The following is a 12,752-nucleotide window of genomic DNA, read 5'->3' on the forward strand; positions in this document are numbered from 1 at the left end:
AGCCTCCTAAACAAAATCCAGAAAATTTACTCCCCAAAATAGTAAAAGACCTTCGTTGTACAGGCTGATACAAGGAAGGTTAAGATGGCAGAAAGCCTCCTGAAAGTTGGCACAGTCGGACAAAAGATTGCTCAGAATCCCAGTCTGTTCAGTGGGCTGCGAAATATATACCATATGTGTACTTTATGGATGGCAGAGACCAAGTTCTCAAAACACACACACACACACACACACACACACACACACACACACACACACACACACACGCAATGCTGAAGAAGATTGGGTAGAACATTTACCTCTCAAAGACACGGAATGATAAATGCAAGTTCCCACTAAAAGGGCTTTTTCTTTACGGTCAGAATTCTGAAAATAATGTTTCATCGAGCTGGATTTCTGTAACTTAACTGCATATGCAATAAAAGATCCCCCATCTTAGTCATTTTCAGGGCAAGATTTCCTTTAATCCCCAATTAAAGTACTTGTAAGTGTAAGTTTTGTATGTACATAAACCTGGTAACTTGTCACTCCTTTTGTTTTGAAAGTTTTGTTCCCTGTTCTGAGGTCAGTTTGTTGAGATAAAGTAGCTAGTGACAATCCTGTGGTGGGCCAGGGTGCTGTTTGTGAGCTTAACTCCTCTAGGTTTTACCCTGGAGCTGTTTTAGCTCTCTTACATGCCTCAGTTTTTCCCTTCAGTATCCTGAGACCACTGTGGGTGCTCAGATCATGGAGTAACCAACTCTTACGCGTATCCCCTGCAGAGCAAATTTTTAATTAAGTGAGTGGGTTTCCCTGTAGGGGCAGCCGCATATTATGAGGGCTTGCCTCCACCACTCCCACAAGCGTCTTAGCTGCCTGAAAAAGCCGTTGCCACCTGGGAGGAGATGTTCCTTTTTTGGAGCAGAAAGCTCTCATGAGATACCTCACTTTTATTACAATAAACTCTTAAAGTAGCCAATTCAAGGAAAAACGACAAGCCAGTCTTCTACCTAATTACACACTCCAGCCTTACTCAGTGTCTTTCAGCTGAGCAAAGTCTTCCCAGAGTCTTCCCAGTGTCTTTCAATGGAGGATAACCAACTCAGTGTCTAAACTAAGCAAAAATCTTCCCAGTGTCTTTCAACTGAGGTTAACCGGCTCATTGTCTAAACTGAGCAAAAATCTCCCCAGTATCTTTCAACTGAAGGTAAACCAGGTACCTCTTCTTGAAACAGAGTTTCAAAGATAACGTCCTCCACTTAGGAGATTGGAGAACCAGGAGATACTGGAGATTAAATAAAACTTAGGAGATTCGAGAACCAGGAGAGACTCACCCAAATTTGTCTGGACTCTCCGAGTAGGCAGACAGGCCAAGTGGCCTCAGCTGGTACCAAGGCTCCGGATCCTCATAGAGTTCAGGCAAAGGAGAGAAGTCTGCTCTGGGTCCCTTTGTTAGTCGCCAAAACAGTCGACTGAAAAAAATTGCACAACCTAAAAGTTGAGAATTATGTTTTATTCGGCAGACTTACTGAGACCTTAAGCCCAGCAAACAGCCTCTCAGATAGCTTTGAGGAACTGTTTTGAAGAGGTAAGGGAGGAGCCAGGATATATATAAGTTTTTGCAGACAAACAAAAACTAGGTAGTCAGAACATCAAAAGATTACAGTTAATTAAAGAAAACCAGACACCTCAAGTTAATGAATTTAACACTTTTCTGTGTGTCTTAAGATGTAAGCGTCTGGGCTTACTGAAATTGTTCCTTTGATATGCACCTAAACTGCCCTATTTTTCTCCATCCTGTATCCCCTCAGAGTGTACCATTGGGGATGGCTGCGGAGGCTGATAGCTTGATGGTAGGCAGCCTGTTTATCTTGATCCTGAGTTCCCCTCAGGATGCATCATCAAGGGTGGCTTCAGTGGCTGATGGCTGCAGCATTCTTTGCTAACTGATATGGCAGGTGACATGACATTCTTTGTCCACAGAGGGAAAGTACATACTGATGAAGAAAATATTTGAAAGCATTTTTAGGAGATACAAATGCATTGTCAATATTTATTTTGTATTTGTTTCTTTACGTTCTATAATCTTGAGATTATCAAAATTATATTTCTCTTATGTGAAGGTTGATATTGTTGACCCACCTTTACCAAAGTACAGAACTAGAAAAAGTTTGCTGAGAAAAGTTTTATCATTTTAGGAAATAAATTTAACAGCAAGTTTTCATTTAATGCTACAATAAAGAAAGCTTTCGAAAGAGTTTCCATAGTAACACTTGAGAGTATCTCTGTAATGTTGTAAATGGTTTTGGTAGTTCTACAAAGATAATTATGTATGAGATGATAGGGAGAATATTAAGTTTATAAATAAAATCTACAGAATTGGAATTAAACCCAATAACAAGAGTTCTAGATTGTCTAGACACATTAAAGATTCTTCATAAATCTTAGGTTATTTTTGTCCAAATATTCGTATGTCCTATAACACCTTGTAGTTAATTTATTCATCATATTGTGAAATGCATCTTATTTAGACGGGTTTTTTCCCCTCTGGAAAGCTAAATATTTTAATCACTGATTCTCCTATGGTTCTTGGCCCCTTGGAAGAGTTAACAGTTGGTCATAACTATTTACCTTATTTTAAAACTCATTTTATATTAACTAAGATATATGTGTGTGTGTGTGTGTGTGTGTGTGTGTGTGTGTACACATAATCTTTGCAGATACAAATCTAATTGAAGATACTGTCTTTGAATCTGTATCAAGCTGAAAAATCTTTTAAAACTTCTTTAAAAATAACCATATTTTGAATAAAAATATGTGCAGAGAAAAAACTAGTTTTCTTTTTGAATTGGAAAATGGAGCTTATGCTTTCTTTGAGGAAATTTGTACTCAGAAGTTTAAGATAATTATGATTGTATTTTTGGTTTGTTTTGGAAATATATTTTACTATTCTGAGGCAAATTGATAGTTTTATTACAGAAATAGATTGTAGGAATGGATTCATGGCCATTTCTTGACAGTTTTTCATTTTTGCCCAGGAACTGTGCAGGGTGGGTGGGAGGAGAACAAGTCATCACTTCTTGCCATGTTCCCCTCTCAATCAAAATAACTCTCCCTTAAGGGGAACCTGCCTACATTGTTGGTAGGAATGTAAATTGGTGCAGCCACTTTGGAAAACAGTATGGAGGTTCCTCAAAAAACTAAAAAATAGAGTTGCCATATGATCCAGCAATCCCACTCCTGGGCATATATCCGAACAAAATTATAATTTAAAAAGATACATGCACCTTTGTGTTCATAGCAGCACTATTCACAGTAGTCAAGACATGGAAACCTAAATATCCATTGACAGATAAATGAATAAAGATGTGGTATATATATTGATACAATGGGATGCTGCTCAGTCATTTAAAAAAAAGAAAAACCAAACAACAAAGTAATGCCATTTGCAACAACATGGATGGAACTAGAGATTATCATACTAAGTCAAGTAAGTCAGAAAGAGAAAGACAAACACCATATGGTATCACTTATGTGGAATCTAAAATATGACACAAGTGAACCTATCCGCGAAACAGACTCACAGAGAACAGACTTATGGTCTGACTTGTGGTCTGAGGAGGGATGGAATAGGAGTTTGGAGTTAGCAGATGCAAACTATTATGTATGGAATGGATAAACAACAAGGTCCTACTGTATAGCAGAGGGAACTATATTCAATATCTTGTGATAAACCATAATGGAAAAGAATATAAAAAAGCATATATATATATATATATATATAACTGAATCACTTTGCTGTGCAGCAGAAATTAACACAACATTGTAAATCAACTGTACTTCAATTTTTTAAAAAACTTATCCCTTTATCTAATTTTATGCAAAAGAGATTATTCAAATATTGAATTAAAAAGCAAGGAGGAGGCTTCCCTGGTGACGCAGTGGTTGAGAATCTGCCTGCTAATGCAGGGGACATGGGTTTGAGCCCTGGTCTGGGAGGATCCCACATGCCGCGGAGCAACTAGGCCCGTGAGCCACAACTACTGAGCCTGTGCATCTGGAGCCTGTGTTCCACAACAAGAGAGGCCGCGATAATGAGAGGCCCGCGCACCGTGATGAAGAGTGGCCCCCGCTCGCCACAACTAGGGAAAGCCCTCGCACAGAAACGAAGACCCAACACAGCAAAAATAAATAAATTAATTAATAAACTCCTACCCCCAATGTCTTCTTTTTTTAAAAAAAAAAAAAAGCAAAGAGGAATTCTTTACTGAAGAAAAAGTCTTCTATTACTGTTTGAAAAATATTGCTCTCAAACATAAATTGTCATAGTGCAGAAGATGTGATTAGTGTTAGGTCTTTGAGAATCATGTTTTTATTAGAGAATATAAAAGACTAAAAGACTTTTAATGAAATGATATGAAACCACAGAGTAGAGGTGCCAGTATACTAAGCAATAAAATAATCTGCTCTGAATATATTTTTCATCTTGTTTAATTAAGGTTATTTGAAGATAACATACTCATTTTCTGATAGTGATAATTCCTTTTGGTTTCTTTTTCTAATTCTGGCATAACATGAAATAAAATTATAAACCAATCATTAGAAACTTAAAATGGCATATCAGTTAACAGTGATCATAACATTTAAATTTGTAAATATCAAGTAATTTCTGTGTTTTTTCATCCAGTGGAGCATGTTGAAGGATGAAAAGAGACAGGCTTCATTTCATGAAATTAACATTTATTGTGCATTACGTAAGTCATAGTGCTGAATACTGAGAACATAGTTCCTGTACACATGGAACTTAAAATTTCTGTGCCAGTTTTTAAGAATTAATAAACTTCTTTTATCCTGTTTTTTCCTAGCCTAATTCTGGTGAACTGGATCCTTTATATGTAGTGGAAGTACTTCTGCGCTGTAGCAAAGAGAGCTTGAAAAATTCAGCTACTGAGGCTGCAAAACCAGCTAAGTCTGATGAGAAAGGAGAGATGCAGGTTTGTACTTTATTTTTCATTTTCAAATTTCAGATATTTTGTACATTATTTATAATCACTAGCTTTCCTGAATGTGATTATAATGAACATACTGTCATGATTTCCTAATTGGAAGTTTTCAAGGTATGTGAAAGCCATCTAACACCAATAGGATGATTAATCTCCTTATCAAATTATGGCAAGGTAATTAGTGACAAAGTGAAAGATAAAGAGAATTTAATAATTTAAATTTTCCCATGAACCTGGAATTTACCTGAGCTAAAAAAGATGTTTTATCATTATTTTGCGATTGTATCATTTTACACTTTATTCCATCCATATTGTTTATTACATTCCTGTGAAAATCATGATTGAAAATAATGAGCCAGTGTTTTGATAATGAAAAAGTTCTACCTAAGTTTCCTTAAAATCGTTTAATTTACATGTGCTTTTAATTAAATGCAAAACATTCAGCTTGCCACATGAGATACACGTGTTACTTAAATGTCTCCTATTTTATTTCATTTTAAAATAATTAATATAGAATAATTGTAGGTAAGCCTTACTGTGGAGAGTCCAAGTATCTATTTGAAGAGTAATATCATACTGAAATTTTGTTATTTTTAAACACTGCTTTAAGTATATGGTGTATTGGCTAGGTCTTTTAGGAAATGTCATTGTAATGATACTTGTCATAACAGGCTTTGGTTTGTGGAAAGTAAAATCTGCCACTGTAGCATCATTGGCTGCTGCTTTGCATCAGTGAAATGAATGTGAGATTCAAAGCTGACAGTATTTTAAAAGACTGTTTATTATTAAACATTTTAAAATAATGATTTAAAAGTCTAGTTATTTATTATTCTGAATACCAGCTAGCCTTTGATCTTTGTTCCTCACTCTTCTAATTTGTTCTCCAGAATTCCACCACCATTGAAACTTACATGATTTACTTTTCCCTAACATTTATTTTGTCAACTGACTGCCTAACTAAAATTAGGCTAAAATTCCCACAAGTTGACATATATTCATGTGGCCAAAGGAATCTTTGAAGTTGGAATGGCAAATATGTGGCATGCATCGCAACATTCTCCTTCTCTCATGGCAGATATTAATAATAAGTCACGGGCCCCTTTTACGCTCAAAGCTTATTAGACTCTTTCTGAGAAAATGATCTAATGAGTAATTCATTGGAGTTAGTATTTTAGGTAAAGCTTATTAGACTCTTTCTGAGAAAATGATCTAATGAGTAATTCATTGGAGTTAGTATTTTAGGTGAAACCTGTTTGTTGTCTGCTGTGTTCTAGGCCCAAATTTTATTAAGCATGAGCATCTGTGCCTGTTTTACTTAAAGATACTGAGAAGCTTTGCAGTACTTAATAATGTGATTTTGTTGAGTTCAATAGACAGTCTCTATAGGGAAGTCTTCACTGAACCCTGGGCAAAACTGAGTGTCTCTCCTCTATTGAATAATTTTTTAATCCAGTTTATTTCAGCATATGCTGCTAAGGAAATTAAGGTGGGGATGTGTAAGCATGAATTATATATGTAGTCTCTGACTTAAAGGAGTTTAGAACTGTGGAGGGAGCATTTCTTGCTCAGAGAGGTGACCATCAAAGATATGTGTGTGTATAGTCTTATAAAAGAAATAATGAGACTTAGGCAAATTTGTAGGAATATTAGAACTTTTTTCAGACAAAAATTGCATTCCCAGCTGTGGAAGCAACATGTGCAGAGCACAAAACATCCCTCTTTAAAAGTAACTCCAGGGCTTCCCTGGTGGCGCAGTGGTTGAGAGTCCGCCTGCCGATGCAGGGGATACGGGTTCGTGCCCCGGTACGGGAAGATCCCACATGCCGCGGAGCGGCTGGGCCCGTGAGCCATGGCCGCTGAGCCTGTGCGTCCGGAGCCTGTGCTCTGCAATGGGAGAGGCCACGACAGTGAGAGGCCCGCGTACCACAAAAAAAAAAAAAAAAAAGTAACTCCAAGACGAAATTGGGTCATTTGTAGAGACGTGAATGGATCTGGAGACTGTCATATAGAGTTAAGTAAGTCAGAAAGATAATCAAATATCGTATATTAACGCATGTATGTGGAACCTAGAAGAATGGTACGGATGAGCCGGTTTGCAGGGCAGAAGTTGAGAGGTGTAGAGAACAAACGTATGGACACCAAGGGGGGAAAGCCGCAGTGGGGTGGGGATGGTGGTGTGCTGAATTGGGCGATTGGGATTGACATGTATACACTGATGTGTATAAAACTGATGGCTAATAAGAAAAAAAAACCAAGTAACTAAAAAATAATAATAAATTTTTATATTGATTACATGTTGAAATGGTAATATTTTTAATATATTGGTTAAATAATATATTTTTAAAAATTTTTAAAAACTCCAAGTTCTGTCTATATGGTTGAATGACAAAGGCATAGAATAAAACAGGGAGGAGAACTATACCTTAAGAAATGGAATATGTATATAATATTATTTGCTTTTGTGAATTAATATTTTGAGTAGGAATCCTGGACACAGGGAAATAATGCCACAGGCAGTTAGTTTATAAGGAAATCTCACCTCTCAACTGCCATGATTGTGTAGCACTATTTAGGGTAGGTTTGAACCCAATTTCCTTTACATGAGATATGAGGAGGAAGTGGCATTTCCATAGTTCTCTTTCCCTTCTCTAACTTTGAGTGTGTGTAATGTCAAATTTAGCTTTTGATCAGCCTTTGTATAAGACTACTTTCTAAAGTGACTTTTTCTTTTCCCTGTGAAATAAATCTTGAATTTATTTTTCCAGAAAAACAGAATGGCTTAGAATATAGCTAGCTTTGGATAATAGTTGATTAATAGAGGTTAACACTTCAGACAATGTATTCTAAAAATTGCTCTTGTCACTGTTGCTTTGCCAGCTTCAAGTGTTTCTGACCACTGCCCCTTATCACAGCCATTTCATAAAAGTTAAATGAGACTCAGTGTCAGGAAGTAAAGACCATAATTACGAAGTCTAGAAAATTGATTTCTGTTTTATTTCTCTAGGCAAAGAATTCTCTAGAATCATTCAGCATTAGATTAAAACATCTATAAAAGGACATAGAATAGAAGGTTACAGATCACAACTATACACTTAGTCTATCTAAAAACTACTTGAGAGTCAAAATACCCTTTAACAGTGGTGATAGAATGAGATTTAGCAGTTTTTTCACTTTAGAAGTTTGCATCAAACGTGTACTATTACAAATTAAAATCAGATTATTTTAAATAAACTTTGAACATATTTAACAATAGCTGATTTAAACTCTGTTAAGTGTAGTAGCTGGACTTCCTCAGTGACAGTTTCTGTTGACTGCTCTTTTTCCCTGTATATGGACCTTATTTTGTTGTTTCTTTACATATTTTGTAATTTTTTTTAAACTGCACATTTTATATAATATAACATGGCAGCTTTGGAAATTAAACCTAAGTTTCTTTATGTTGCTATTTGTTGTAGTTGTTTGCTTGCTTGTTTCGTAGACTTTTCTGTTCATTATTTTTTGTTGTGCATGGCCACTGAAGTCTCTGCTTAGTTAGCTTAGTGGTCAGCTAATAATTAGACAAAAACTTCCTTAAATGCCCATAACCATTAAGTCCACCAGTCTCTGCTTAGGGACTCTGCATGAATATTGTAGCCTGCCTTTAACACTTAGCCAGAGAGTTGACAGCAGTACCTTAGCCTTCACTTCCTGTGTGTTCAGTCTTAAGGACACCCAGAGGTGAGAGTTTAGGGCCTTCTCTGTTTTTTCTGGAGTGTGAACACAGCCCTACACATGCATGAGGCCTTCTACATTTCTAGTTTTCTAGGAGCACCTTTCACATCTTGGTATGGACATCTTACTCTCCATCTTTTCCTTTTTCTTTTTTTAAAGCTTTTTGGTTAACCTGTTTTTTGTCCTGTTACCCACCACCTCAGAAAGTCATGATGTTAAACAATTGCCTCTTACTATTTTTAACAGATGCCCCTAGGGAAAAGGTTGTTTGCACTGGGCAATCCCTGGGTCAGGTCAAATAATGACCTCCTTGTGAATGAATAGAGTCTTCTAGGGGACCACCAATCAAGTGAAATACTGACAGTTCTCTGGGAATGGCCGTTTGAAGTCATTTCAAACCTGTTCTGTCCCTTCCGTGGCTGCCAGACTGATTTTCAGTGATTGCAGGCTCTTGGTTTTCAAGACTACTGTGGAGCTGAGTGGGAGAGGGAGTAGAGTAAGTTAAAATACCACAAAGCGTCCAATTCTTTGGTTTTGGGTTTTTATTAATTAAACGCTCCTTGGATTGGTGCAAGCCTTGGTTTAATTTCCAGAGTTCTGAAGAAGGTGATTTTGACAATTGCCAGTATTCTCAATGCTTTTATGGAGAAGAGGATTTTTGGAGGTCTTTGCGCCACCATTTTCACTGTCATTCTTCCAGATAAACTTAGAGAAAGCATCTATTACATTCAATAGATTATTACATTAGTCAGCTTTTAAATTAGATCAAGACACAAAGTTAATTTTTGAAAATCTAAAATTTAATAAAAATCACATTGGTTTGAATAACTTTGTCTGCCTTGACTTGATTAAAATTCAGTTGGTTCAAAAAACATTCTGATTTAGATGAAAAATTCAAAAATCATATTGTGTTTTAGCTAATAGTCTTAATTGAAGAGATGACATTGGTCGAAATTTACTTAGAGTGTATTGACTTAAAGAATGTATTGACTTAAAATGTACTGACTTATGATATTATTTACCTTATCATTTGCTTATCTTAAAAGGGGAAATTGATTTATAACAAACTTGCAAAGAAAACGGTCTAAGAATAAAAATGCTGCCTACTGTTGGTATTCTCACGCTTTTCTAATAATTGCCCTCTTGATTATTTGGATTTTTATAGACCGATGTTGCATCATGATGAGCCTGAATTCTAAGTTCTTTTATAAAGATTATTAGGTTTAGAAAGTTGAATCAACTGCACAATGCAAATATTATAGCATGTTTTTAAATCCTTGTGAGTGTAGAGATTTATAATTTCATGGCAACTATTCATTTGGTTTTTAAACATTTAAGTTCTTATTTACACAACTTAAGTCTTAGGATCTCCCTTTGTTGTACTTAAGGAGACATTTGTAGGAGGGCCTTTATAGTTTCTTTCCTGTCATTAGTGTGAGACTTGGTTGACCATTTCTTGGATGGAACTTATGGGAAGCAGCATTAGAAATTGGGCAGTTTCTGTCTTCCTTCTGAATCAGGTCTTCATAGATAGTGTTTATTCTGTTTTCAAGGAAATACTTCTGCATAATGCAACTTGTGCATAATTCAACTGCAAGTACGTAAAGCATATACTTCTTCTCTAAAGTCAAGTGAATTATTTTTAATTTTTCTGCCATTTTGGATTGTGTACATGTACCTCAGTACAGAAAAATTGTGTATTTCTCCCTCTGGGTGTTGGCTACTTGGTACATCATTGCCAGTTTTTCATGTCCTGAGTCTTCTCTTTCCAGCCAGCCCATGTATCTAGGATTTGTATAGATCACAAATTGGCGGCTCAAAAGCCAATTCAGTCCACATAATGTCTTCTTTAAAAGTGAATTTGACAGTTTGAGAATAAAAATAATGATAGTAAAAGATGATAATCAAGTGAAAATAAAATAAGAACCCACAAGCTTATATACTCAGAATAGATACTGTAGAAGGAATGGAGATGTTAGAAAAGTCAACGTTAGACAACTACCATAAGTAATATTTAATTCAGGCACGAATAATCCATGGATGTTAAAACTAGTGAGTTGAAAGTTTAATGAAGGACTTCTCTGATGGCGCAGTGGTTAAGAATCCACCTGCCATTGCAGGGACATGGTTTTGAGCCCTGGTCCAGGAAGATCCCACATGCTGCGGAGCAAGTAAGCCCATGCGCCACAACTACTGAGCCTGCGCTCTAGAGCCTGTGAGCCACAACTACTGAGCCTACATGCCACAACTACTGAAGCCTGCACGCCTAGAGCCCGTGCTTTACAAGAGAAGCCACCACAGTGAGAAGCCCATGCGCCACAACAAGAGAAAGCCCACGCACAGCAACGAAGACCCAATGTGGCCATTAATTAATTTTAAAAATGTAAAAAAAGAAAGTTTAATGAAGAATGCGGTATTTACAAAGTCTATAAAGAATCTCCCTATAAATTTCTTACAATTTTTTAAAATAAATTTATTTATATTATTTTTGACTGCGTTGGGTCTTTGGTGTTGTGTGTGTGGGTTTCTCTAGTTGCAGCGAGCTGGGGCTACTCTTTGTTGCGGTGTGCGGGCTCCTCATTGTCGTGGCTTCTCTTGTTACAGAGCTTGGGCTCTAGGCACGCAGGCTTCAGTAGTTGTGGCACGTGGGCTCAGTAGTTGTGGCTTGTGGGCTCTAGAGCTCAGGCTCAGTAGTTGTGGCACATGGGCTTAGCTGCTCTGCAGCATGTGGGATCTTCCCAGGCCAGGGCTCAAACCCATGTCCCTTGCATTGGCAGGCCCATTCTTAACCACTGCGCCACCAGGGAAGCCCCAATTTCTTATAAATTTATCTCCCTATAAATTTATTGTGAGAGGGAAAGTAGTAACTTATAATAGGAAATGCTAGCAGATGTTACTTTAATCAAGTAATCAAAGTTACTATCACCAATCCAGTAATGTTGACCTATGGACTGAGACCAACAAAAAAAAAAATCACTTGTGCCAAAAATGCATAACCTGAATCTGATGATTCTTCATGATTACACAAACCTAAACTGAAAATCATTCTACAAAATAACTAGCCTATAGTATTCAAAAATGTCAATGTCTTGAGAGTCACAGAACTGAGGAACTGTTCCAGATTAAAGAAGAACAAAGAAATATTACAACTAGGTTCAATGCATGATCCTAGTTTGGCTCCGTAGAGTGGTGGGGGATAAGGGAAGGCTAAAGACATTATTGGGAAAGTAGATGAAATTTTAATATGGACTGCTGATTAGATAATATCAGTGTATCTACATTAATTTCCCTCTTTTAATATTTGTACTGTGGTTGTATGGGTGTGTATGTTTGTGTATATGTATATACATAAATATATAGAGAGAGGATTTGTAGCACATGGGGCAAAATACAAATAATTGGTGAATCTGAATAAAGGTAAATGGGAGCTTTTTATCCTATTCTTGCGGTTTTTCTGTAAATTTGAAATTATATGAAATGTTAATACCATAAAAGAACAAAAAAAGGTGGAGAGTATTCTAGATTAAAGAAGACTAAGAGACCTGACAACTAAATGATCCTTGGCTAGATCCTGAATCCAAAAGTAGTAGTAGTAGTATCCTGGCTCCAAACGTAGTAGTGGTGGTGGTGGTGGTGGTGGTGGTGATAGTTGTAGTAGTAGTAGTGGTAGTAGTCTATAAAGGACATTATTGGATCAGTTGGGGAGATTTTAATATGGACTATATATTAGATGATGTATTATTGTTAAATTTTTATGATCTCATAATATTGTGGCTATGCAGGAGAAGGTGCTTGTTCTTAAAAGATACATGTTTAATTGGGTCCCATGGGTTTATTTTTGCTTTTATTTCTTTTGTCTTAGGAGACTGATCTAAAAAAAATATTGCTACAATTTATGTTAGAATGTTTTGCCCATGTTCTCTTCTAGGAGTTTTATGGTGTCATGTCTTATATTCAAGTCTTTAAACCATTTTGAGTTTATTTTTGTATATGGTGTAAGGATTGTTGTTATTTCATTGATTTAATTGCAGTCATCCAGCTTTCCCAACACCACTTGCT

General features: G+C 36.4%; 1 protein-coding gene across 3 annotated transcripts in view; it reads left to right on the forward strand.

The window, feature by feature from the left end:
• MTREX (Mtr4 exosome RNA helicase) overlaps positions 1–12,752 on the forward strand; it is a 136,344-nt gene that overhangs the window by 92,346 nt on the left and 31,246 nt on the right. For all 3 annotated transcript variants that reach the window (XM_059061115.2, XM_067030974.1, XM_067030975.1), the window contains one exon: positions 4,845–4,973. In XM_059061115.2, the coding sequence (XP_058917098.1) occupies positions 4,845–4,973 (129 nt within the window). The remainder of the gene's footprint in view (positions 1–4,844; positions 4,974–12,752) is intronic.

This window comes from Kogia breviceps, chromosome 4 (genome assembly GCF_026419965.1).
Source record: "Kogia breviceps isolate mKogBre1 chromosome 4, mKogBre1 haplotype 1, whole genome shotgun sequence".
In the NCBI taxonomy this organism is placed as follows: domain Eukaryota; kingdom Metazoa; phylum Chordata; class Mammalia; order Artiodactyla; family Physeteridae; genus Kogia; species Kogia breviceps.